Source organism: Caloenas nicobarica, unplaced genomic scaffold, assembly GCF_036013445.1.
Source record: "Caloenas nicobarica isolate bCalNic1 unplaced genomic scaffold, bCalNic1.hap1 Scaffold_83, whole genome shotgun sequence".
Classification (NCBI taxonomy): Eukaryota; Metazoa; Chordata; class Aves; order Columbiformes; family Columbidae; genus Caloenas; species Caloenas nicobarica.
This window is the reverse complement of record NW_027017717.1, coordinates 299553-326888: the sequence shown is the minus strand read 5'-3', so window position 1 is coordinate 326888 and position 27336 is coordinate 299553. Positions and strand designations below refer to the sequence as shown.

General features: G+C 46.6%; 1 protein-coding gene across 1 annotated transcript; it reads left to right on the top strand.

The window, feature by feature from the left end:
• The first annotated feature begins 9316 nt into the window (after window positions 1-9316).
• On the top strand, window positions 9317-26901 carry LOC136002916 (E3 ubiquitin-protein ligase RBBP6-like). Its single transcript, XM_065658153.1, has 12 exons — window positions 9317-9378; window positions 15881-15948; window positions 16512-16620; window positions 20369-20405; window positions 21254-21298; window positions 22574-22662; window positions 22775-22859; window positions 23379-23518; window positions 23753-23925; window positions 24459-24562; window positions 25026-25187; window positions 26080-26901. The coding sequence occupies exons 1-12, from the start codon at window positions 9317-9319 to the stop codon at window positions 26899-26901; spliced, it is 1896 nt and encodes a 631-aa protein (XP_065514225.1).
• The last annotated feature ends 435 nt before the right edge of the window (window positions 26902-27336 follow it).

Sequence of the window (27336 nt, the reverse complement as noted above, 5' to 3'; positions counted from 1 at the left end):
CCAGGGTTTTGCATGACGACATCCAGCAAGCCTCTTGCGTGCTCCTTGTCAAAGATGCTGGAGTCTCTCATCGCCTCAATGAACACAATGACGATGTCTGTCCTCTCAGAAAGTCTGAGGTATGGTGCACAGGACTATAGGAGGAAGAAAGGAAGCAAAGCCATGTCACACCGAGTGCCCTGCTGCTGCTGCTTAGCCGAGCAGTGCCAACAGCCCTGCAGAGATGCCCAGCATTGCTGGCGGCAGTGCCCGCAAGCAAAGCTGGCAGCAGGGGCGGCGGTCACTGCATGGGGAGGATGAGAAGAGAGGCCCAGGGTGAGGGAGCAGGGCTGGGGTCATGGGCACAGGGTGCTGGCCCTGCCGCCAACCAGGGCTTGCTGGTGGCCGGGAGGACTGGGGCTGCTGCTGGGACACGAGCGCAGCCCTCGCATCGTTCCTGCTCATGGACAGCAGGAACCCTCTCAGCAGGGACAGGGAGGCCATGCCAGCCCCCTGATTGTGGAGGCCTTTGCTCAAACATGTCCCCCGCTGATGCCCCAACAAGAGTGCAAACAAGAGCTCATTAGTATGTCTTAGCTGCTTACCCAAACTCCCAAGTCGGGGAGATCACCTTCCAAACGGGGCAGTTGTGCTTGATTATTCCTGCCTAAACAGCAGGGAAACACAGAAAAGTCACTAAGACACAGCAGCTTCGCCAGCAAGCTTCCCAAACTGCCCTGAGATCTGCTTGCAAGATGGCAGGACTTAAGTGGTCAAGGAGATTTCTGGAGGGCATCAGGAGTAGCTTCTTGCTATAAGTGCTGGCAGGACCAGCCAGGAGGATGCAGAGATGGATCTGCTCTTCACTGGGAGGGAACACATGGCTTTGGGACATGGCAATCAGCCGTAGCTTTGGCTCTGTGAACCACAAAACAGTGGGGTTCAAGATCCTGAAAGGAAGGAGGAATGAGAGCAGCAAAGAACAGATCCCAGACTTCCGGAGAGCACTCAGCTGTTGCAGCAGAATGACAGCTGGGATGCTTTGGGAAGCAGCTGTAAGGAGTGAAGGAGGTCAGGAAGAGGAGCAGACACATGGGGAGATGTCTGTGTGTAGAGGGATGAAGCCCACAACAACTTCTCTTACTGTTTTGTCGAGCCATGAAGGTCTGAAGGCTAGAAATGGCTTCCTCAGCTGGACTTGTTGTTTCCCCAGAAGTATGGAGAAGGAGATGTCCCAGCAGCTGTCCCAGGATTGGGAACTGGATGTCTCTATAACTGACACTGCCATGTATGTCTCTCTGAGAGTGGAGCCAGGCCTGGGTGAGAGAAACAGAACAGCAGGATGGTTGAGGGGAGGCAGCTGGCACCAAAACCCTGAACCCAAGCGTGTGTCCAGGGCTGGCTCCGTGGGCAGTCAGGGCTTTCCAGAGCCGTGCCAGTCACAGCTCCCAAAGCAGCTGGCTGGGCAGCAGCCCCATGTGGGGAGGGCTGCAGGCTGCTCTGGGGTGCAGGGATGGGGAGACAGCCTGGCCGGAGGGTGCCTGGCTCCTCACCCGCATTGTGGCACGTGTGGACAGCAGAGTGCTCAGGCACTCAATCCTCCTCATGGCCCTCTGCCGCACATGTGCCCTCTCAGAACTGCTGAAAGTCAAGAGCATCTGGGAAGAGAGAAGCTGCTGGTGAGCCCTGGGAGCAGTCACCCACTCCAGCAGAAGCAGCACTGCTCAACTCCCGGGCTGGACTCGCCCACTCCATTAAGGCTTCCCCTGGTCTCGACCAAAGCCTGTAGTGGGGTTCTTGCCCAGGGGTCCCTGCCCTGGGGTCCCTGGCAGGCTTGGGACAAATGGCCCAGGCCAGCCCTGTGGCCAGGCAGGAAGGCAGATGCCACCCTCTGCGGCCACTGTGCTGCGGAAGAGCCTGGTGGGCAGCCCCCGGTTCCTCAAGGAGGTGGGCACCCTCCCGGCAGTGCGCTCTCTCTGCATGGCACGGGGTGGGACTGTCACCTCAGGAGTGGACACCCCATCCCCCCAGGGTGAGGAACAGCCCTTGTGAAGCCCAAACTTTGCACATGCCAGACCTGGAAGATATTCTGCAGCAACGTGCTGACTCTGCAGGCAGGAGAGTTGAGAAACAACTCCTCCAGCATGAAGTCCATGGCTTCCATGGTCTGCAAAGAAGACAACGAGTTGTGGCCATGTTTCCTGCCATCCCTCTCACCCGCAGGGGACTGATCGGAACTCCCAGCACCGAGGGATGACTCTCACGCTGCTTTGCTGTGCCTGGGAGAGACCCAGAGGCAAATAATCTGCTGCGGGAAGAACAGCCTGTGAAACTGGATGTGGCCAGGCCCACAGGCAGGGGATGAAGGGATGAGGGTGGGACAGCAGAGCTGAGACCCTGCCCCACCTTGGATCTATGGTCATATTGCAGCATGGGGTGGTAGGGGAGCAGCCCAGAGGGACCGGGGGCTCCTGTAGCTCACCCAGCACTTACAATGAGGTAGAGGCACCAGGTCGCGTACGGCATTTCCTCTTGTGGAGGAAGCAAGAAGAGACCAGAGAAGACCACTTGGATTAGGCTTATCTCTTTGCCCTCCAGCACTGTCTCCACTGAGCTGCAAAGAGACAGAGGAGCCAATTAGACACTGGTGCTGAGAGCAGCGCCTCAAGTCCTCGTGCAGGTGGACAAGGGACTCTGGGGCAGTGGGCCCCAGGAGCCATGGGCAGGTACCTCAATGCGGCAATGGCACGCATGGCTTGCCGCCACACCACCGTGCGCAGTTGGTCCCTTGGCTCCTCTTCCAGCAGCACCTGCAGAGCACAGGCGGGATGGGACCTGGCAGCTGCCAACACCCAGTGCCACCAGCCCTGGGCTCTGCCCAATGCTGTCCTCACAGGGTGCCGGTGCCAGGGGCCTTCATCCCTTCCCCAGAGCCGCTGGGTATCCCCTCACCTTGATATTTTCTGCCAGCTCGTATCTCCGGCAGAAGACATCTAGGCCCTGTGTCAGGCCGCGGTGCTGGCTGGTGTCACAGAGGCTGTAGATGCTCAGAAGAAAATGAATCTTCTGGTCCTCTTCCTGGCAGCCGTAGAGCAGAGAGACAAGCAGGGAGTGTGACATGGGGACACAGGGCCAGTGGCACCGCAGCGTGGGGGTGCAGTGCCATGGGGACAACCTGGGAGAAGCAGCTCTGCCCAGCCAGCACCCCCTAGCAGCCCTGCAGCAGAGCCCATGTCAGCAGACGCTGGCACAGCTGCCTTTGAGACAGCCGCGGTTACCTTTTCTGGATTGCTGACAAAGGCCACAATGAAGTCCACACTTTGCTCTTCGAATTCGTAAACAGGTAACCAGTTGGCATCTAATGAAGGAGGAGAGCAGGGAGGGCTGCAGAGAGGGTCCGCAGGCAGGACAGAGCAGAGGAAGGTCTGCCCCCCGTCCTGCCCAGACAATCAGGGCCTCTCACTCACCGATCTGTGCTGGCTGGACCACATCCACCTCAGGCTGCGGTGGAGCTCTGACCACCCTGCGAGCCCTGACCTCCTGCCAGGCCAGCCTGGGGCGGCTGGGGTGTCTCCGCGCCATCCTGCTCAATGGAGGGAAGGAGTAGGAGTCGGGAACTGGGGAGCTTCAGTTAAGCGTCTCGGTGCTGCAGGTCTGCCAGGGGCAACGCTAAAAGACGTGGGCTGTGGTTGGAAGCTCCTCACTAGTGAAAGGCAGGAGCTGCACTCAGGGACTCCTTGCGTGAGTCTGCCAGGGCAGCTCGAGATAGGTTGTGTATGGTCGGACTCGATGATCTTTAGCGTCTCTTCCAACCAAAATGATCCTCTGATTCTGTGAATCTATGACAGACGTGGGCTATGCTCGGGGCTCTCGCCAGCTCCGTGCTCGCACCCTGTCCTGTCACCGTCCTGCCGGACAGTGCGGGCTGGGGCCCGCAGCTGTGCTGAGCACATGCAGGGCAGTGGGTGTCACCGAGTGAGGTCACAAAGGGCCCCACTGTGACCCTGCGCATGGGCAGGGAGGGGCAGAGTGTCCCCTTGGGAGGCACAGGCCAGCTCAGCCCTGGGCACCTGAGTGCTCTCAGGGTGGCCATGGCAAAATTTGAATCCCAGTTTCTAAAAGTTCCACCACCCATTGCTCTTAGCATAGTCTTTAACAGTCCGTTGCACCGTTCAGTGTTCCCAGAGGCTGGTACACGATGTGGGATGTGACAGACCCACTCGCTGCCATGCTCCTTGGCCCAAGCGTCTATGAGGATGTTCTGGAGAAAAGTCCTGTTGTCTGGCTCAGTTCTCTCTGGGCTGCTGTGTCATCACAGGCCTTGCTTTTCAAGGCCCAGGACAGTATTGCAGGCAGCAGCATGGGGCACGGCGTATGTTTCCAATTGTCCGGTGGTCACTTCCACCATTGTAAGCACAGAGCTCTTGCCATGGCGGGTTTCAGGCAGTGCGATAGAGCCAATTTGCCAGGCCTCTCCGTATTTACACTTCAGTCATCGCACCCCATACCACACAGACTTTAACCACTTGGCTTTCTTGATCGTAGTGCATGTTTCACAATGGTGAATAACCTGTGCAACAGCGTCCATGGTTGAGTCCACCCCTCAACCACAAGCCCATCCATATGTTACATCCCTTCCTTGATGACCTGAGGCATTGTGGGCCCAATGGGCCATAAATAATTCACCTTCATCTTGCCAGTGCAAATCTACCTCAGCCACTTTAATATCGGCAGCTCGATCCCCCAGCTGGTTTTTCGGATCGGGTTCTTCAGTGGATCAACTCTTGGGCACATGAGCTTCTACGTGGCACACTCTCACAGGCAGGTTCTCTAGCCGGGCAGCAATATCTCGCCAGGATTCAGCAGCCCGGATGGGTTGGGCTCTTGGTTCCAACCTGATCTGGGTTTGCTGCCCATGACCCCACGGAACAGACACCTCTGCTGTCTGGAGTGGCCACGGAACAGACGGAGCCCAAAGCCACGGATTCCATGAGCTCAACGGAATGTTGTGACATTTTATGGACGTTTTACAGACGTGGCCCATGGACTGAGGGAAACTGTTTGTGTGTTACATCAACGGGTGGGAAGGGGAGCGGTGGTTGGTGAGGATATATTGGATGGTGTGAGACCTGAGCCTGACATCCATGGGGTGGAACAAGGGGTGGAGAAAGGACCGTCGTGGTTGAGCTCCAGCCGGTAACTGAGCCCCACTAGCCGCTCGCTCCCTCTCTGCAGCGGGATGGGGGAGAGAACCAGAAGGCTAAAAGTGAGAAGGCCTGTGGGTTGAGATAAAAGCACTTTAATAGCCAAAATAAAGTATTATAATAATAGTAACAATAATAATAAATTGTAATGTTGTCGTTAAACCTGCTAGTCCCTTACGCGGACTTCAAAACCACCAATTTGCACTCAAAGATGAGATATTGTTTTATTACAGAATTGTGAAAGTCTGGATGCCAGAGCAAACTAGCGTACCGAGTGCTCAGAGTGCAGGGAACACTGGGAGAAGTAGGACGAGTAGGAGTACTGAGAGTACCTAGAACAGGGAGTACTGGAAGCACTGGGAGTACTACAAGTCCTGGGAGTACCAGGACAGGGAGAAGTGGCAGTACTGGGAGTCCTACAACTGGCAGTACTGGAGTACTACCGTTGCTGGGAGTATTACAACTGAAAGTACTGGGGGTACTTCGAGTACATGAAGTACTGGGGCATCTACGACTGGGAGTAATACGAGTACTGGGAGTACTGTGTCTAGGAGTACAGGGAGTACTACAACTGGGAGTACTGGGTGTACTTGAAGTAATCGAAGTATTAGGAATACTTGCAGTACTGGGAATACTGGGTTGGATGGAGCTTTGAGCAACCTGGTCTAGTGGAAGGTGTCCCTGTCCATGGCAGGGAGAGTGGAATTAAATGATCTTTATGGTCCCTTCCAACCCATTCTATGATTTTATGATAAGAAACAAGCTTTTGTAGGCACACAACTATATCAAAAAGTTTTACTAGACATTATCTCTCCCAGAAACTTTTCCTGGAATGCATAAACCCTTTTGTAAATATGCCCTCTGTACCTAAATATCACTAGAAGTTCCACACTAAATGTGAAGCAGAGAGGTCTGCTAATGAAGTAACAAATTAGGTTCCTCCTTCAGCACCACGAAACAGAAAACTTCTGGTACAGGAAAGGGGCTGGCCAGTGTTACACCTCCAGCATCTTGCAATGCAAGTCCTGTGCCCCAAGATGCCATGACAGCTTTATTATTGCCTGTTCCTGAAGGAAGCATTCTGTCTCCTGATAGCAACTAAAGAATTTAGTGCACATGATCTCATTCAGCCGCCAAGGAACAAACAAGCGGCAGTGAAAATACAGCAGAAATGCAGCAACTACAGGAAGCCGAAAGATTCCAAGCCAGATATTGACCTTGTGAGACTTAGAGCTCTCATGAAAACACAGCTATAATTTTAGCACATTTTTCCCCCTTCCTTGATAGGAACAGATTAATCTCTCTCATACAGATGGAAAGCTCCATACCCAGATGAACTGAAACACAAGCCATTGCTTACTTCGTACATTGAGAATCAAGTGTCCGAGATACTTCATATTTTAAGATTGATCAATGCTCTTGTTGTCAAGGAAAGCCTTACTAATCTGGTATTTACAAACACTGCTCAAAGCGTACAAGTTTTTTTCCACACAGCTTCATCTAACCTTAATGCTAGTCTATAAAAATCTATGCCTCAATCCATTGAGTTAGAGAGGGACTTCCGTATGTCTGATTCAGGCTGCTTCCAGTCTTCTCCCATTAGGCCTTTCAGGTTCCATTCTTTGAATAATTCCAGGCGATAACTGCAAGGAGGAGAAATAAACAAAAATGTTACAGGTGTCAGGATATGTCTTAATAAAAGGCAGGATCCTCAAGGGGCTTAATTAATCTTTATTTTCGTGTTTTCTTGGGCAGGAATGTAACCATCATTCCATGTGTTCTTTTTCCAAACTCTGAGTTTATAATTAAAAACACTAGTGTCTTTCTGAAAATCTTGTACTAGAAAACAGAGGGCAAAATCCTCAGCTCTGAACAAGTATCACACGGCATGAAGTGAAAACTCACCTTTTAAACTCCCTCACCTTATGTTGCCTGGAACTGCAGCCAGAGCAGGGGCGCAGTACTGTCCTGCTTTATGACTTCTCTGCGTTCCAATCAAGTAAATATAATTTACAACTCTTGACCAATTTAAAAATTGTATCACGATGATATCCTCTCCTCACAGAAAAGAAGGCAGCAGGACAGGATAATGAAGCCAGTAAATATCTACTTTCTGGAGGACCAAGAGCCTCATTTCCTTTAAATACTATGAAATGAGTTCTTGCTAAGAATTCCTCCTTTAGGCTACCATACAGAAACAGAAGGAAGACACTGCAGCCAATTCCTAATTCTTGCATAAAATAACTGCCAAACAGTAGACAGAACACCTGACACTACAATACCCATTTTAAAAGGTAAATAGAATTCTCTTATTAGAAAGTAATTTGTAAGAGTGAAGACAAACTAAGAGCAATGAACATGGCAAGGAGCAACCTTTCACACAATTGCATCTGCTACCAGTATCTGAAAAAGTTAAGGGTGTTTTTGGAAGAAGTACTGCAGAAAGAATGTAAATAATCCCTTCCTGAAAAATATTACAGGCATTCTCCAGTTTACCACAGGAGGAAAAAAACAACAACCAACCAAACAAAAAACACCACAAAAGCCAAAACTCTATCTATTTCTTACAGAACACCGATAAAGAGAATATTCTTTTTGGTTTTTTAGTAAACAGTTCCAGAAGTTAAGGTTTACTTAGAGAAAGGCAAAAAAGGGTAACTTAACCTAAAATTTACCTTACCTGGCCATCATTTTATGTTGAGTAACAAGATTGTATAAGAACTACAGAGCACATCTAGAGCTAGTTAATTTATACAAAGTATCCTGAGGTTTTATCAAATCATCTTATCCTCAATGTCAAAGAAAATAAACAGGCCCAGAGCATGATTGAAAAATCAAGATATTCTATTTTTTCTATTGATACTGGGTATCCTTTTAATATACTTTTCAGTTTAGTCTGCCTTTTCGAATTTTTCCATAATATGGAACCATCTGTATAGATGAGGTTGTTTACACAAGTGTGATGGGAGCGACTGAAGGACCTGGGGGTTCAGCCTGGAGAACAGGGGCTGAGGGGAGACCTTCTGATCTCTGAACTGCCTGAAAGGAGCTTGGAGCCAGGGCGGGTCGGGCTCTGCTCCCCAGGAACAAGCGCCAGGACCAGAGGAAACGGCCTCAAGTCGCGCCAGGGAGGTTCAGACTGGATATTAGGGAAAACATTATTCCTGGAAAGGGCTGTTGGGCATTGGAACAGGCTGCCCAGAGCGGTGGTGGAGTCACCATCCCTGGAGGGGTTTAAAAGGCGTTTAGACGAGGTTCTCAGGGACATGGCTTAGTGCCAGAGTTGGGTTGTGGTTGGACTCGATGATCCTGAGGGTCTCTTCCAACCGAAATGATTCTGCGACTCTATACAAAGTAAAGTGCCGGTGGATCTGGGGCTAAGCAGTACAGTTAAAATACTCATGACACTCAGTCTGGAAACCAGGTTAGCTTGCTTTAAGGATTCCAATAATAGTGCAGCTCTATTACAAAAGAGCTAATTTCATGCTTACAAATCTGATTTCTGTCCTTCCTGTGGTTCATGTTGAGGCACAGGACGAAGATACTTTCTCTCTTCTGAGCCATGAATTGCGAATGCACTGAATTTCTTAGTACATGGTGGAAAATAATGCCACAGAAGATGAGCTTTACCCTTCCATCTGGTTTTCATTCTGGTCACCTCAAACTCTAAAGGAAGTTCTTCCTGGTAGAGAAGGAAAACAGAATTAATGTCATCTTCCAATCGGGCAACAGGTACCTATAACCAAATAGCTTCCTGACTATTTAAAATGGTGTGCCACATTGTAACTCCAAGAGCTCATCATAAAGAGCTTTACAAAGCATTATACTAATTTTATTTGCTTTACCAACTCTAGATGTGGAAACACTCACCTTGAGCTCACATGATCCCAAGCAGGAGATGGGGGAGGAGGAATCCTCTGGCTTATGCAGCTGCTTGTGATGCCACTGGTAGGTCTGTAGCTGTGAAGGAAGGAGCAGCAGCTGGCCTGCACAGGTATGTGTGACACCACATGGACACGAGTAGGTGAGAGGGCTGGAGCAGGAACCTTCTATGTGCAGGTGCATATGATGTCACAGGCGTCTGAGAAGGTGACAGGGTAGGAGCGAATTCCTGTCTGGTGCAGCTGGTTGCGATGTCACTGGTGGCCGAGGAGGTTTCGGAGCAGGAGCAGGCCCCTGACTTCTGCAGGGGCAGGTGATGTCTCTGGTACCTGCACGTGTGGCAGGCAAGGAGCACGACCCTGGCTTGTGCAGTGGCTTGTGATGTCACAGTGCACGAGCAGGTGACAGGGCAGAAGGAGGAAGCTGGCTTTTGCATGTGCTTCTGATGTCAAATGTGCCTTTCTAGGGGACGGCGCCAGAGCAGCCTCCGGTTTGTGCGGCTGCTTCTGATGTCACATGTACCTGCGTAGATGACAGGGCTGGAGCAGAAATGTTCCTTGTGCAGCTCGTTATGACCCAAAATGCAAAGCTGTGCTAATCAAATAGCAAAACAACGCGTGATATGTTATAAAATAATCCTAAGATAGGGTTAAAGCCTCCACCTGGATAGATAAAGAGAGGGAATTTTCTGGGACAATATTGGCAAATTGACTTTTCTGAAGTACCAAAGTGTAATAATTATAAATGTCTTTTGGTATTAGTAGATCCCTTTTCCGGATGGCCTGAAGCTTTCCCATGCCGGACCAACAAAGCTAGGGAAGTAGCAAAGAAATTATTGAGTGAAGTCACACCAAGGTTTGGGGTTCCAGACGGGATCTCGTCAGATCGAGGCCCAGGTTTTATAGCAGAAGTAATACAGACAGGAAAAGCTGATCAAATGCATATTTCGGGGAACCAAATGCTCACTGAATATATGTCGCCTTTAGGAAAAACTTTCTCATCATTACATAGGTATATCCAGGTGAAAGTACCTGTGGCACTGGATGTGCCTGTGCCTCCCTTCTGACCTGGAGATCAAGTCTCTCTTTGGACCTGGAGGGACAAACCTCTGAAAGAGCAGCGGAAAGGACTCTGTGCAGTATTGTTGATAACTAACACAGCTGTGAAACTTAAGGGAGTCAATTCCTGAATCCACCACATTAGAAGACAGAAAAGTACAGAGGCTGGATGGAAATAAGAAGATATCACTCTTTTAAAACTAAAAATGGAGAAAACTTAATGAACTGCACTTAGACTGAAATAGAATCCCATACAGAATCTTAGACAGAATCTGATTGTATTCAAGAATATTGACTGTAGCATTAGCCTGTTTTCTTTGTAGATATCTGTTTAAACATGTATTACAGTTCCATAATTCTTTGCCCGTTATATGGTACAGTAAATTCACAGACTGTTAAATCAGGAGAATCCATGGACCCAAAATGTACATTTTATGATGATCCAGAAGACCCTGCAGGTGGCTAACAAGACCAATTGCTGAGTGTGCACGTGTTTCCTTGAAAATTCAAATAAGGGGGTTTCCATATTAGGAATACCCCTTCCTATTGATACATCTAGGGACCACTTTGGGAAAATACTTCATTTCAATGTTGCTCAATCTAAAAGAATCACATCTGACTTAGAGGAGATTTGTGAACATATGACAGTCTTGCATGAGGTACAGAAAAAACCACCTCTTCTAGATATCAAGAAGTTTGGGCATGGTTGACATCCTGGATTTCTGATTTACAGAGTGGATTAAGAAGCTGATTGTAATCGTTGTATTAGCAATTGTTATATTTGTATGTTTGTATGTTATGTTGCAATATATAGTGAGGTGTTGTGCTGCAGTCACTAAAAGAGTTTAGAAAAGGTGGGACTTACTTGATATATATAGATGTGTACAAATAAGTCCCAAAGCGGGGAAGCTGTTAGGCCAAAAGACCTGATCATGAGGCCTACTAGAAAGTTAGTATTAGGTGAATAATAAATGAGATGTCTAGCAGCAATTAATTTTTAATTGTAGAACAAAACCTATCCCAGAAGTGAGAAGTCAGCCATGGACAGTTGAGTATCTAGTGCTTATTGCCAAATTTTGTGGACATGCTTAACTTAAAGTAAACGTTGCTCATTAGAATAGAATTTTAATCTCAAAACATACCTCCGCATCAAAGGCTACCGGCCTCCAGGAGAAGACCCCTACTCACTGAGCATGCGTAGTAAGAACAGTGAGTCATAACTTGTATGCAAATATTGTAACCAATCAGCTGTACAGGACGGCCCTGAGGGCATGTGTATAGTGATCAGATTTTGTATAAATGATTGAGACCTTTGTACTGCTGGTACGCTAGCTGGATCCAGCATCCAGACTTGTACAATCCTGTAATAAAAAGCATCTCTTGTCTTCATGTGTGCAGAATTTGGCTCATTTGCATGCACCTCGGGTAAAGAACTCTGTTTTACGGACAACAGAGGGGCCAGCTGGGGTGATGCCCAGCCTGATCTGCCTGTCAATGCGAGAGAAGAATTGGTTTCAGGACACGGTAACTGATGGCAGCTGTGGCTGTGAGGACCACAGAACAGTGGGGCTCAAGATCTTGAAAGGATCAAGGAAGGAGGTGGCAGAGAGCAGATGCTGGACTTCAGCTAATCATCATTTTGAGGGAAAAAACCCCATTTTTATGGCCCAAAGCCTCATTTTGGGAGGAAAACTAAGCCATAAACTAAGATTGAGTGCCCATACTATTGATAGGATCAGGAAGAGTCAGCATCATCATTCTTGAGACCAGTCCAGCTCATTGAACTCCATTTCTTTATGGCCACTGAGTGACAAAACTTATTCCCTTCTTTTCACAGTCATTTGTATTGTTGCACTACCATAAAACAACCACTCGCCTCCCAGCCAGCAGCGTTAGTGCTGAAAATCAATTCACTGCCTAGAAAAAAGAGTATCACTGTTGATACAGGTTGGGGTAGTTTACAGCTGAAGAGAGCATGAGGCTTACAGTTACTTAAAGAGCTGTTGAAGGGTTTACAGTGATTTCCCAAAGATATTTCCCAAATTCCCAGATATACAGATATTTCCCAAAGAGCTCAGGATACAAGAGAAAGGAATATTTCCACATTTCGGATCTGATCTTTAAAAGCAGTGCTGTGACTAAAGAAAGTGAATTGAATTAGATGTCACACACTCGCAACCACTAGATCACTTAGAAAACAAACAAACCCCCACAACATCATAGACTCTGACTTCAGCCCAATTGGCTGGCTCATGGCTCACAGGTAAACCATCCCCTGCATGTCTAATTCTAAATTCCGTCTTCCTGTATGTCGTGGTTTGATTGCGGGGTGACAATAAAACCGTGGCAGATGTATTGTTAACCTCCTCTCCCCCCACTTTCCCATTCAGCCCCTCCCTCTCCCCCCTTCCCACTAAGGACAGGCGACTGGGAGGGAAAGAAGGACAGAGGGAAGATGGTTGGAAAAAATTAAAAATGTTTTACTAATGCTACTAATAAAATAGAGAAAATAATACAAAACATACAAAATCAATCTTGAAAGTCCCGGCAACTGCTCTGGCAGGTGTAGGGCCGGCACCTGAAGTCCTGGACCGGACTCTCCAGCCAACCGGAGCTGGATTCAGTCTGTCACTAGGCCTCAGTTCGCAGGGACAACTCGCAAGGTCCTCTCCCAATGTCGGCCATAAGGAAAAAGGGACGAGATCCTCGTGATCCCCCACTTTTATATGAAGTATGACGTGAATGGGATGGAATACTTTAGTTGGTCGGTTTTCAATTCACCTCCTGCCTGCACATCTCGCGGGATGCATCATTATCAATGACCTTGCATTCCATTGCTATGTCTACCAAAACATGTACCTAACTTTCAGGAAAACTGCAGTTAATAAGAAGACTTTAGCTGACAGGGAAATTCGCTACAAGAGAAACTTGTTTTTTAACAAAACCAGGACACTGTACTACATAAACAAGAAAAGAAGGTTCTGTCAAAGAAGATCTCAGACTCCATTTCAGCACCAACTGCACTATTTGCTTGGCCAGGGGAAGAGCACTTTTCCTACAGCCAGTCATGCCATCAGAAGAGCTGAAATAGTTTAGCTTTATAAAGCAATTAAATAAAGAGCTACATCAATACTTTCCATAGATTTCTAAACCTGCATGTTACAAATCACTCTGAAGTCTTACCAAGCTTAAGGCATTTCAACTACATACCTAAATACCTCCACAAACCATCAGAAATACTTATCAAGAAAACAGATAAACAAAACACAGTCTCCACTAAATGGTCCTGGATTATTTGGTAACATAAGAAAAATAGATTGAGAAAAACCTTCCAGGAGTCTGAGGTGCAAGATGATGAAAAAATTAGCTGAGGCTTTTCTTGATAGCCCTTGCAAACCAGACCAACTAAAGGCTTTTAAAACTGCAAGCACATCTTCTTAAACACACTGAATGTTTGCAGAGCAGCAAGAACAGGATACACTGCACCCCAACAGCTACTGTTACTTAGAAATAACTGTACAATCCTTAAAAATACCCTTAACTGATTTAAGAAGCAAAAGAATCAGTGAGGCCCAATTTCCAACAAGTCTATGGCTCTTTAACCCTCTCCTCCTCAGTAGGAGCTCCCTCCCATCACAAGAGAGATCCTTGATTTTTTCCCTTTGACACCTTCCAGCTATCCCCCAAGGGCCTGAGGATTGTGCACATACTGCCAAGTCCTGTGAGCAGACATGTGCTGGCTCAGCAGCTAAACTGTAACCAACTTTCCCTCAATAGAGAACACCAAATTTTGTCTCCAGGGAGAAGACTGGCCACAGATGTAGCACAAGTCAGCATGCTAGAGATTTGAGAGAGCTGCCCTTTATGGGATGATACGATCCCCATCCTATGGGCTGTTGACGTGGTTTGATTGCGGGGTGACAATAAAACCGTGGCAGATGTATTGTTAACCTCCTCTCCCCCCACTTTCCCATTCAGCCCCTCCCTCTCCCCCCTCCCCACTAAGGACAGGCGATTGGGAGGGAAAGAAGGACAGAGAGAAGACAGTTGGAAAAAATTAAAAATGTTTTACTAATGCTACTAATAAAATAGAGAAAATAACACAAAATATACAAAACCAATCGTGAAAGTCCCGGCAACTGCTCCGGCAGGTGTAGGGCCGGCACCCGAAGTCCTGGACCGGACTCTCCAGCCAACCGGAGCTGGATTCAGTCTGTCACTAGGCCTCAGTTCGCAGGGACAACTCGCAAGGTCCTCTCCCAATGTCAGCCAGAAGGAAAAGGGACAAGATCCTCGTGACCTCCCACTTTTATATGAAGTATGACGTGAATGGGATGGAATACTTTAGTTGGTCAATTTTTCAGTTCACCTCCTGCCTGCCCATCTCGTGGGATGCATCATTATCAATGACCTTGCGTTCCATTGCTATGTCTACCAAAACATGTACCTAACTTTCAGGAAAACTGCAGTTACTAAGAAGACTTTAGCTGACAGGGAAATTCACTAAAAGAGAAACTTGTTCTGAAGAAAACCAGGACAGGGGGTTTTGAGAGCTGTGTGCTGCGTGGGCCCATCTTGCAGCCTCTTCTGGTTCAATGTGGAGGTCGAGTCACTGGGTCTGAACTGGGCTGGATGAGCCAACAGCGAGTGAGACCGAGTTGGGCCGACTGGCCGGGCCCAGAGGCTGCTGCTCCGCGCCACCAAGTCTGTCCTGGATGCTCCGAATCCTTCTGGTTGGAAAAGACCTTTGAGATCACCAGGTCCAACTGTGACCCAGCACTGCCAAGGTCACACTGAGCCATGTCCCTCAGCCCCACATCTGCCCATGGTTTAAACCCTCCAGGGACGGTGACTCCACCACTGCCCGGGGCGGCCTGTGCCAAGGCCTCACCAGGCCGGGCCGGGGACGCTGTGGCCATGGCTCAGAGAGCTGGAGGGAGCGCCCCAGCCCATGCTGGGAGCTGTAGTCCTGGGCACGGGGCTGCCAGGTGCCATTTGCTCTTGGAACACACAGTTTCTGCTCCAGCCTCAGCCCGGGTGAGGTGGGCACGGGGGGACCCGTGAGGCCACAGGCACCAGCACCCCGACTTCCAGAGCCCCCCACCACCTGGGCAGACCCACCACAGTTCCCCAGCCCTGCCTGTGTGCGGCCGGCCAGGACACGGCCAGCTGCTCAGGCCAGGCGAGACCACGATCCCGCCACCTCTTCCTGCCCTGAACTCCTCCACTCTTGAGGAGCTTGCCCACATTGAGCATGCCCTGCCATCTCCACGTTCCTCCATTGCAGGTTGCCCAGCTGCTGCACATGGTGGTGTCTTCACACGGTAGCTGTTGCTTCCCTGACTCCCACTGGCCGTGTCATCGTCTGTCCCCTGTGAGCACGTCGGCAGCTTTGGCCTCTGGCTGAGCAGCCGCTCAGCTGCAGTTTGGCGGCTTTTGCTCCGTGTGACCACGAGTGTCCTGCTGCAGGGACAATGAGCAGTGACTCTCATTTGTATCTGGCCTGTGGCCATTCCTGTGAGCAGAACTGATGGGTCAGACGGAGGATTTCAGGCAACACTTTCTTTCCCATGTCACCAGGACTCCTTCCTCGGTGACCCCATCTCCCAGGACAGTCCTTGGGGATGGGGCACAGTCGACTTGGGAACACAATGGCCTTTACGAGTGTGCTAAACTCTGCCTGTGAGCAGGTGATCCCAGCAAGCGGGAGGGCTGGTGGTGCCCTGGGTCATGCTGGTGTCATCTCTTTCTATCCAGGTTTGAACTGGAGTTGGTGGAGAAACCACTGCCCAGGGACCCTCTGAAGGTCTTGACAAATGTCCCTGGTGAGGGCAAGTGGAAGAAAAAAGAAAAAAGAGGGTTTGCCACCTCTCAGGCAAGGCATGGAAGGGAAAGCAACTCCCAGCTCATTTCCATAGCGTGGGCAACCAGCTTATGCAGTCTGATGGAAAAATCCCTGGCCATGATGGTCAAAAGGCTCTGACTTGCACCAAAGCTTCATGCCAGCTTGGCACAGCCTGTTCTCCTAAGCTTGACTTCACAAGAACCAAGCCCTGGGCTGGGCTGGGCAAGCCCATCCCTGGCTACAGCAGAAGGGTGAGGATTCAAGGGCCTGTCCTCACTTTGGGAATTACCTCTCCAAGAGAGTCTGTCATGTCCTGGCATCACCCAGCCCCTCTTTCCAGAACCTGGCGCCACTGACGCGTTCGCAGAGGAGCCCGGAGGTGCCGCTGTTGGGGAGGGTGCGAGGCCTCTGGAGACGGCGCTCTCAGGGGAGCAGAACGGCCCTCTCGCATGTTTTGGGAAGAGGCCTGAGCACCACTGCGTGTCACCCGGGCTGGCAGAATCAGTGATGCTCTTCTGACAAGGCGTCTCCTCCTGTTTCCAGAGAGATTTGCTCAGCTGCCCTTGCCAGCCCATTCCAGCTTGACTAAGAAGGAACACGAACAGCTCTGGGGTAAGAAGGCGATGGAGATGAGGAACAGCTCTGGGGTCAGGTGAGTCTGGGGGCTCAGGACTGGTGTCTGCACGAGGTCATTTTCTGTCCCAGCAGGAGCCCATTCCCCAGCCCCAAACACTTGCCGTTCGTTGCTGCTGAACAGTGGTGAAGGCAGCACCTGGAGGGCTGGGATGGGGCTGCCAGGAGCCCCCACTTCACAGGGCTGGTTCCTTTCCACTCCTTCAGGAGAGCGCCGAGTGTGGCCTCCTGAGCTGTGCATGGGGACAGCCGTGTGCCACCGAGGGGCCTGGCTCAGGGATTTCCTCTCCTGAGCTCAGCGCAGCCATCGGCTGAGCTGCGGGTGGCTGCGCAAACAGGCACGTGGCTCGTGGGGGCAGGATGGGGCCCCAAACCCATCGTGTCCTCAGGCCGTCCCCTCCTGTCGTGTCATTTCAGGCGTCTGCCAGCCATCCCCGGGGACTCCTCTGGAAAAAGCAGCCCATGAGTGGCCAAGCCAAGGGCAAATCTGAGCTCAAAGGCCAAGCACCAAAGCAGAGCCCAGCGCAGGCCGTGAACCCTCAGAGGTGCAGAGCAGGACAAGGCGAAAAGAAAGTTCCCATGGGAAGCAAATTACCACCAATGAGTTCTGAGGCCAGGCTGCCCGAGGAGCCCACCTACAAGGTCTGCATTCCACAGCCACCAAGACCGGAGACAGCACAATTACCGACATCAAGGCCTGAGATGTTCTGGTCGGTGCTGACAGAACCGCAGAAGACCGTCTCAGCGGGATACAGCTTGGAGCCCTCCCCTTTGGTGCCACCCATGTCCCAGGGGTCCATGTCTATGCAATGCCACCCACTGAAGGCCAGATCAGTGGTGCCCAGGATGGAGTGGCCTTGGCTGGAGGTCCAGAGCAGAAGGAGCACCACCTGAGGTGGCCAAACAGATACGTGATTTGAATCTGTGTCATTCTTGAGTGCTGTTTCTTTGTAGAAATGCAGTTAGAGGGACAGTGGGGACTCTTCAAGGAGCCCTTAGCTGGGATTGATGTTCCCATGTTGGGCTCAGCCATCACCAGGGGCAGGGGACTCATTTTCCAGTGGTGTCCCCTCTTCTGTAGCCTCAGGAAACACACAAGGCCATGTTCTTTGGCCATGTTTGGAAGGCCCAAGTGACCGCAAGGCTGCTCTGAGGCAGAGAGGGGACCGTTTCTTCCCATCTTGTTGCTCCTTTAGATCCCCAGGGGGAAGAGAAAGGCTTTTTGGGTGGCTCTGGCACAGCTTGGGAGCAAAGTGCTGCTGCTGGAGAGGTGGCCGAGAAGGGGTCAGTGGAGGGAGAGAACCAGCTGCCCTCCCCTCCATGTCCTGAAGCCATCGCAGGGCTCTGCATGTGGGCAGAGAGCTCCCAAACCCTGCAGGATTGTTTTAGAAGAGTCTCTCCTTTTTTGGCAGTGACAGGAGGGACAGCAGGCAGTGACAGGAGGGACACCAGGCAGTGACAGGAGGGACACCAGGCAGTGACAGGAGGGACATGAGGCAGTGACAGGAGGGACAGCAGGCAGTGACAGGCCCGGGGCTGACAGGCTCCCCCTCCCCTAGGGGGCGCTGGGCTGCCACACCCAGGTGACATAGAACCTTTGTCACAATGCCCGGTACCGTGGTGAGGATTCCGTGACACTGCAGGTGACAGGGACACTGCAGGAGTTACTTGCAGCTCAGCAATTTCTCAGTTCCCTCAGAAAGCTGAATTCTGGAAATTGCTGGGTTTGCTGTTGAAAAGATGCCATCAGGTGGGTGTTTTGGAGTAATACACTGAAAACCAGAGCAGAAATGGTGAAATATTCCCATGTTATGCTTGATCCCTGCACCAAACCACCATCACAGAGCCTAAGTAGATCTGCAGCATTTTTTTCTTTTCTTTTTTAAGTTTCTTTTCTTTTTTTTTTTAATTCTTAAAACTGCCAGCAGGTCCCAGGGAACAGCTGCTGATGGAGCTTGAAAAGATTTAGACATATCCAGATTGTGAAAGTACAGTATAAAAACCATCCTCATGGAGGGATCTTTGCATTTTAGGCTTAGTCTAAGTGTCTCAGGTAGCTGGGTTTTTTGTTTGGGCTTAATCTAAAAGTTCTGATGGCTTTCCTCCTCATCTAAAGATGAATGTGGTGTAAAATATAAATAGAAAAACCGTCACCATGGAGGGATCTTTGTATTTTAGGCTTAGTCTAAGTGTCTCGGGTAGCTGGGTTTTTTGTTTGGGCCTAATCTAAAAGGACTGATGGCTTTCCTCCTTGTCTAAAGACGAATGTGGTGTAAAATATAAATAGAAAAACCGTCCTCGTGGAGGGATCTCGGTGTTTTAGGCTCAGTCTAAGTTTCCCAAGTAGTTGGGGTATTTTTGCTCTTCTGTGAGAAATATTTTGCTCCTTGTGCATTCTCAAAATGTCCCATTCACACATGGAGACGATAGAAGTGTGATGTTACGTATAAAATTTTGCTTTTGTATCTGTAAAGGGATTCTCATATTAATATACACTCATGAATTGACTAATTTATTTTTCTTTTCTGTATTTATGTTGTTTTCAGAAGACACAGATGACAATGCTCCAGTCCCTAAGATCTCATCAAAAATTGTTGGAAGAATCGCGGCTGGAGCACACATTTTGTAAGTATTCATAGAGCTTTGTATTCTTTGTGAGGCGTTTCAGTGTGTTTTAAGCTTTTTTATGGATATTAGTTTATAGAGGCATTCAGATTGTATCTTGCTTATTAAAGCGGCTGTTAATTTTTCTTGTGATGCCGTAGTTTTGAATGGACCTGACCCTATGTTTTTATGCCTGCATTTTTAGGCTTACATTTTATAAGCCTACATTTTTAGGCCTACTTTTTCCGGCCTACATTTTTAGGAGGTGAGGATCGAACTCCAACAGCGGTGACTCTTCAGATGATTTAACTGGGTTTGTTCTCGGGGTTGGTTGTTCTGAGACCCACGTTGTAGATCCCTTTTCCTGGACACAGAGGGATTCCTTGGTTTATGTGTTTGCTTTTATAGTAAAGATGTTGTAGCATAAACGTTGAATTTATTCCCATCTGGGAAGAGTCTCATTCTCAGTGTTTGACTATTTCTTCCATTTGGGTGAGGAGGGGGGAGATAGCAGGTGTTCATAGGCCCCAAATCCGATTTTTTTGCACACTAAAGATCAAATAAATATGAAAGAACGAAGTGACAGATCAATGAGTATATGGAATCTCAGCAAGTTTTCAAGCGTCATAAATATTTCCTAAAACATTGCATTGTGCAGTGCTTTCAAGATTACCTTAGAACACTTTCTGTCAATTAAGACCTTTTTTTTTTTTGGTGTCTGTTGCAGGGCTCCGAAATAACACAAAACCCTTGTAACTGCTTTCAAATGACATTTCTGCTGCTATTTTTAGTCAATATAGCATATGTTTTATGACATATTTAGTATTTTGGCACTTTTGTGGCTACACATGGCAGACACCTGATCACAGTGCTTGGGCTTCCACAAAGAAACACTCTTCTAAAGAGATTTTTGTTGTGTCTCTGTCAGATGACTGAGTAGAGTGATTTGTCACAAAGTAGGAATGTAATTTTGGTTTGTTTTTTTTTCAGTTGCACTGAATGCACCAAGAAAGAAGAGTTTATGTATAAGAATAAATTTCCACATTCCTTAGGCCATCAGAACATCAAGTTTTGATGTTTGGGTTTTAGAATCTGGTTGCACTGCTTTTTGTTGGGTCGGAATGCTTTATTTAAGTTCTGATCACCTTTATTTCTCCTTCTAGAAGTCAAAAGGAGCCAGTGAGCGGAACATCCAAAGCAGTATGTAAAAACATAATCTCACCCTTTTTTCTACACACCACGGTGAATTTTAACCAACGCAGCCTTGTATGAATTTTCCAAGCATTAACATAATGTATTTTCCAATCAATGTAGAAAAATATTGGACTCAGCAAGGTAAAAAGTGAGTCACGCCGTTGTCGTGAGGACAGTTCCGTGCAGCTCCGTGATTCCTTGTCATGTCCTTAAATACCTGGGGATTTGTTCCTAAAACTGTGTAATTGAAGTGATTTAGTTGGGGCCCCTCTGAGTACAAAAATGTCTTTAATAGATTGCCATGAATTTAAATATCGTTGCTACACAACTATGAATTTACATTTGGGAAAGGAGTGGTGTTCTTTTCAGGTTTGCAAACACTGTCATTCCACTGCTAAAATATTCTATAAATGAGAAACACAAGGAAATACTTGACTGGTAAATGGTCTGGATCTGGATTTGCTACTTAGATTGAATACCATGTGTCTCCTATGTGTTTTTTTTATTTTGTCTTTATTGTCATGTAAATTGCATTTATTGTATTCCAAATAATTCAGATGGGTTTTTATTTCTTGAAAACAGTTATTTTTCTCTTTTTTTACTAGCATGTGTATCAACACAAACTCTGTGTTCATAAAGACAGTTTATTTGGCTTTTTTCCCATGTTTCTGTATGTATTTCAAAGCAGAACTTAGTGTGGTAGGAATAAATCGCTGGAAAGTTCACACGTGATTGTGGAACAGTAAGGCGGCAACATTTGAATTCGTTACAGCTTTTTTTGTGCTGCTGTCCCACTGTTACTACGCTCTGTCTTGAAGGTACAATTGAATATGCGTTTAATTTTTTGTGAACAGATCGATGACTCTCCTGCACCTCTTTCTCTGGCACAGCTTATTAAGGTATTACTATATAATATAAGGTATATATTCTTGTCAAATACTTTTTTAAAAAGTGGTTTCTTCCTATTTTGCAATCTGATATGGCGACCTATAGCTGCACAAGTCTTGTAATGTGAACAATACCTTCATGTTTGATAATTTAAGGTCTTCATTTTACCTTTAAAATGTGTGTATATTTTGACACTATCCTGTGATCTCTCAGCCCCAACGTCATGTTGCAGAATCGCTCATCTTCAAGATGCAAAGAAGCAGCACTTCAGAAGCTGTTTTGACTGTTTTTCATACGTTTCGTTACTTTTGCGCCAGAAGCTAACACAATTTTCACGGAATAATTTAATTATGGACATTTCAGGGGTGTTTGCAACAGCCAAAACAGAAGCGTTTCTGTAACATGGACGATTGCACAGTGATGTCTGAATTTCTAGGCTGGAGTTCATTTCCAAGAAATCTCTTCCCACTGGGAACTTCTTCCCTCTCTCACTGCAGAAATTAAATTGTGTACATTCTGGGAAAAAATCAGATTGGAAGGTAGCCACCAAAGGAAATTGAAATCTAAATTCTAAATGTGTCCTTGATTCTGCAATCTCATGTGGAATTTTATGCTAAAATGTGAAAAACTGTCCAAGCATGTGTCAGACATCTCAGCTTTTGAAGAAATTTAAGTGTTTCAGAAAAATGCAGGAAAATAACGTAAAGTTAAGAGCAGACTGGCTCAGCATGGAGGCAATGTGTTGTAAAAAGTTTTCTGCTTTATTATTTTGTTGAATTAAATGCCATATTTGAATTACAGTCTATTCCTAGTCATGTTTTGTGGGGTTTGGATGTGTTTTGTAACTGTTTGGGTTCAAATTAGTCAAGTATCTGTCAAGTTTTCCGTAAATGTTACTGGAAATGATTTCATAGTTGTTGATCTGGATTACATCAGCGTTGAGAAAAATAATGTATATATGAAAGAATCATTTAATAAAAAGTTGAACGTAGATGGTTGATTTGTGGGTGAAAGCGTATAAATGCATACAAAAACAAAACCAGGAGTGGCTGATCTGAATGATTGATGCTGGAAGGTCCAAATAATTTCTATCTTTCTCAATTAAATGGACAGTGGAGATCTTCTCCTTCAAATTATCTAGAGCTTACAAATCCTGGATAATACAGATTTTTCTACACGTAGCTGGGAAGAAAATGGGATTAGTTACAAAGGTACAAACAGAGCTGAAAGTTTTGAGTTCCAAACACGTAACATGTGTGTCGCACCATTAATTCCCCGTTGAACAGACGGCCAACCTGGCTGAAGCCAAAGCTTCTGAAGAAGATAAAATAAAAGCCATGATGATTCAGTCCTGCTGGGAATACAATCCAGCCACGTGAGTGTTGGTCATGTCAGGTCTCCTCTCTGAAGATGATGGAAAACTTGTCGAGGCATTTGCTTTCACAAGAATGACACACTTTTCTTTTTTTTCCCCAAAAAACTTCTAGTTACGTGAAGAAACCTCCACCATCGTACACCTGTTTCCGTTGCGGAAAACCCGGCCACTATATAAAGAACTGCCCGACAAAAGGGGTAAGACTGGGGGGGACTTCTGGTGATGCTTTTAAAAAAATCTTTTCGTTTTCAATTTTAATATTATCATATGAAGAATTGTTTCTCTTGGGGTGAAATGCAGAGGTTGTCCAGCAATGTTAAAAAGCTGTTCGGAATACAAGGCAACCTGGAATTCTAAATGTAAAGTTTTCCTTTTTCTAGGTCATAGACAATAGATATTGCTGTAGATCGTCCTCTGTGATCCTTCATGCCTGTTTATCTATTTCAGTATTATTGGAAATTTTTCTGTTTTGAACTCTTTTTAATGACGTTTTGCAGTTTTGAGGATTCCGTACAAAAGCGAGATGTTTCTGTTGACCCCACCTGTTGGATATTTGTGTGTTTTAGTTACATGAGTCTTTTGTTGAATCTTCATGCAACCCTTATGCTGAGCAAAAGGAGAGGATGAAAAGCTTTTGCTAGTTAAAGTAGTCATTGAAATGTCATTTGAAGTGTGGGTCTTCAGATGAGATATGTCTGCATTTCTGTTCATAACAGGACAAAACTTTTGAGCCTGTTCCCAGGATTAAAAAGAGCACAGGAATTCCCAGGAGTTTCCTGATGGAGGTGGAAGATCCCAGTACGAGGGGTGCAATGCTGACAAGCACCGGAAAATACGCAATACCGATTATTAATGCGTAAGTACAGAATTAATTGGACTAACCCGAAAGGCAACGAGAGAAACCACGTGTGAGTGTGTGAGCGGCAATGCCAGCAAGTTGCACAGCACCTGTAGTTACGGGGGAAAAAGCGTTGTCACTGTCTGGTAACCTGCAAATTCCGTCTATTATCTCCCTTTGATGAAATCCAAAGCTTGGAAAAGCTTTCCTTTGCCCATCTTCAACTTTTTGATTTTCCATCCCTCCATCCAGGGAAGCTTATGCGAGAGGGAAGAAGGAAAAACCTCCATTTTTACCAGCGGAACCGCCCTCCTCCTCCTCAAACAATGACCCTGTTCCGGAGGAGTTGTTATGTCTCATTTGTAAAAACATTACGACCGATGCCGTCATTATTCCCTGTTGTGGAAACAGTTATTGTGATGAATGTAAGGGTTTGTTAATGCCAAGCATCACACCTGCTCTTCTGAAAGTAGAAATATAAGAAAGAAATATCATTTAAAAGATCAGAAAAGAAATATAAGAAATAAATATAATTTAATCTGCGTTCTTCTCCCTGAGAGAGTTGGTTCAAAGCTCCACAACTCAAACCTGCCTACTCATGGTTTTTGAGACATGTTTTATTCATTAACCTTGAAGTTGGTGGCTTCTCGCTGGATGAGAAGGTGGAAAAAAGACCAGTCGAAACATCCAGACACGGCCTCATCTAATGAGACTAATTAGAACACCAGGACACAGCCCAGTCTACATCTTCAAATGTTCCAAGAGCAAAATATCAAAACTCCATAGTTATTTGCTGCATACGAGAATCTTTTTACACTATTGAGCATTTATATCTTCATGCCCTTAATTCCAGACCATATTTAACCATTAATCATCTAAGTGTTTTTATAATTGATTAGAACCCACAAAATGTCCTTAGTTTGGCTAAAAATAGTTTGATGTCTCTAATTCTTCACAGGTATCAGGACAGCGTTACTGGAATCTGAGGAACATAAATGCCCAACATGTCACCGGACGGATGTTTCTCCTGATGCTTTAGTTGCCAACAAGTTCCTACGCCAGGTAACGCGATCACTTTTACACGAGCTGTTTGTAAGAAAAGTGCGTTTGTAAAAAATATTGATTTACAACTCCTTAAGCAAGGTTAAATTGCTTAAGGCTGAATTTCCTTTGCAAACACATTATCTGTTGTTCCAGAAGGTCACAATTCTAAATTTAGAGACAATCTGGCTAATTCAGGTCACAGTTTTGTTTAGCGTGATTGCCTCACATTCAAATTCGGTGTTAACACTGAAGGACTTTAAATACCAAAGCATTAAATACAGGATTAAATACCAATCCTTAACATCCATGTTTAATGTGACATGTTTCTATCTCTGTATGTTGACTTATTTTAGCTTTGATGGCATTTGCAGGAATGCACAAGTAATTTTACTCCGCAGAGGCTTTTGTGTGTAGATCTGCTGAAGTTTCTGGAATATGTTCTGTAATGTTATCTTTCTGTAAATGGTTCTTCTGCCTCTAGATTGTGAACAACTTCAGAAACGGAACTGGCTACACAAGAAGGGTCCATAAGCAGCTTGGGCAGCAGCCGCCACCACTCGTGACACCTCCTGCTGCTCTGGTGACAAACGCGGAACTTTCAAGATCTTCCTCTCTGTCCATCAGCACTTTGTCAGAAGAGAAGGCAAGTTTTACTTCAAGATATAACATGATTTTTGGATTTCAGGAGGGCTTCTTTTCCATGCGTTTGCGTTTATTCACCAGGAGTATCAGGTTCCTGCTCCAAGACAAGCAGCTTTCCCACATCTCCTGGGCCCCCAAGGACAATCAATCCCCACAACCGGTAACTATAACCTCAGAATTTCCTTGAAAAACTTCTCTTCAGATAAACTGAATGGGATTTTTTTCTTTCTCCTCTCCCCACTCCAAAAGGTCAGCCAATGAGAGCCAGGGCAATTTGCTCAGCAGGTGACAAACCAGCCTGGAAACTGTGAGTATTGTACGGAAATTTTGAGCCTTGAGGCGATTCCGGTGCCCCTGGGGCCGCCGTTTTGAGCCCTGAGGTGATCTTGGTGCAGCCCTTTTGAGCCCTGGGGTGTGGGGCCCAAAACTGACACCAGGATTCAAGGTGTGGCCTCTTCTTATAGTGACCATGTTTTGGTTTTTTGGTGTCTCTTCGTAGTAAAGTTCAAACTGTAATTGTAATAAAGGTCAAACTTAAGGTTCCTAGTCAGAGCTCAAGATATGTGCAAGATTTTGCTGGGACATCTGGCTGGAAGTGTTGATTAAATAGTATGGAGGATTAAATAATACGTAGGATTAAATAGTATGTAGGATTGCAGTACAAGTGCTTTGCATCCTCTACAAATTGCCAAATAAGCAGTGAAGTTAAATAGACTAGACTGGCATTTTAAAATCGAGCGTGACTGTCTTCAGGCTAAATCATGTTTTCTTGCTATTTGATTCTGCATCTTAGCCCTTAGAACTTGCTCTCTGCAAGAGAAAAAAACCCAACCAACCCAAATCTGAGAGGAAAAAAAACGGGGAGAGTGACTGCTTTGAAATAATGTAGTTAGTTTCTGTGTTGTGCTTTTTTAAGGTCCAAGTCTCCCTATGGTGCTTTGTCTTACCCTAGAAGTTCGTATACCCACTGCAAGTCACGATCAGGCTCTTCCTGCACTCGCTCCGACTCTCGATCACGGAGTCGTTCTCGTTCCTACTCGCCATTGCTGCCGTCTCCAAGAAGAGGCAAAGGGAAGAGTCATAACTATCGCTCTAGGTCAAGGTCACGTGGTCATTACCGCTCTAGGTCAAGGTCTCCAGTATTTAGAGGCCAGGCTCGCACTCAAAGGACGACACCTCAAGGGGAAGGAGAAAGGGAGTATTTTAACAGACACACAGTAGTTCCACTATATGGTATGAAAGCTGCCTATGGCAGATCTGTTGAATTTCAGGATCCATTTGAAAAGCAAAGATACAGAGAATGGGAAAGGAACTATGGCGAATGGTCTGGAAAGTTTGACAGGGGCTGTGCTGCTGGTGCTCAGCCTGGACCTCCAGTGAACAGAGAGACCTTTTCTCCAGAGAGGTTCGATCCACCTGAGACCAGACGAGAGTTTTTGTCACATACTTGGGGATGTAGGGAGGATTGTCCTGGTGGGCAGCGCCACGAAAATCGTCGTATAGCTGGAGATGGCCCTGAAAAAGCTTCTGGAAGAGAGCACCATGGCATGAAAAATCCAACAAACTCAAAAGAGAAAGAGGTGAAAAACCCACTGGGAGATGACAGAGCAAGTAAACAGAGATTCCAAGGGAAGAGAAGAAAAGAGGATGAGAATGAAGGATTTCCCAATGCTCAGCTGTTTGAAGGTGCAAAAAAACCCAAGAGAGACAGTTAGAGCGGATGATGTTCAAATGAAAATGGGGAAGTCAGAAGTTTTGATTCTGTATTATTGTGATGGTTTGGTTGTAGTCCATCACTATTTGTTAATTCTGATTTGAGGATTTGCTCTAATTAGATAGTACTTTGACACTGGTGTTTAATTCAAGTTTGACTGAGTTTATAATGGCTTTAATGTTATCCATACAAGTCGCTTTTTCTTCTTTACAGTTAATGAAAATATTAAGATTTTTTTCAAACAATAAACTACCTATGACAGAAAGAAACCTGGTTTGGTATGTTTGTAATTAGATGTGTTGTGTATTAAAAGCCACGTCGGGTCATTGGAAATGAACAGTACAGCAGACAGTTCCCTTTGACAGTTGTTTTCTTTCTCATCTTGTATGCATCAAAAAGCACAAGAAAGTAAAGATAAAAACAATCTGGGAAGGTA

Bases quoted from the DNA above. Each gene is read 5' to 3' on its own strand.
- LOC136002916 (XM_065658153.1), top strand. From the start codon at position 9,317: ATGTCACTGGTGGCCGAGGAGGTTTCGGAGCAGGAGCAGGCCCCTGAC. The intron at 20,406-21,253 runs GTATGTAAAAAC...TTTTGTGAACAG, and splicing joins TGAGCGGAACATCCAAAGCA to ATCGATGACTCTCCTGCACC. The intron at 23,519-23,752 runs GTAAGTACAGAA...CCCTCCATCCAG, and splicing joins GCAATACCGATTATTAATGC to GGAAGCTTATGCGAGAGGGA.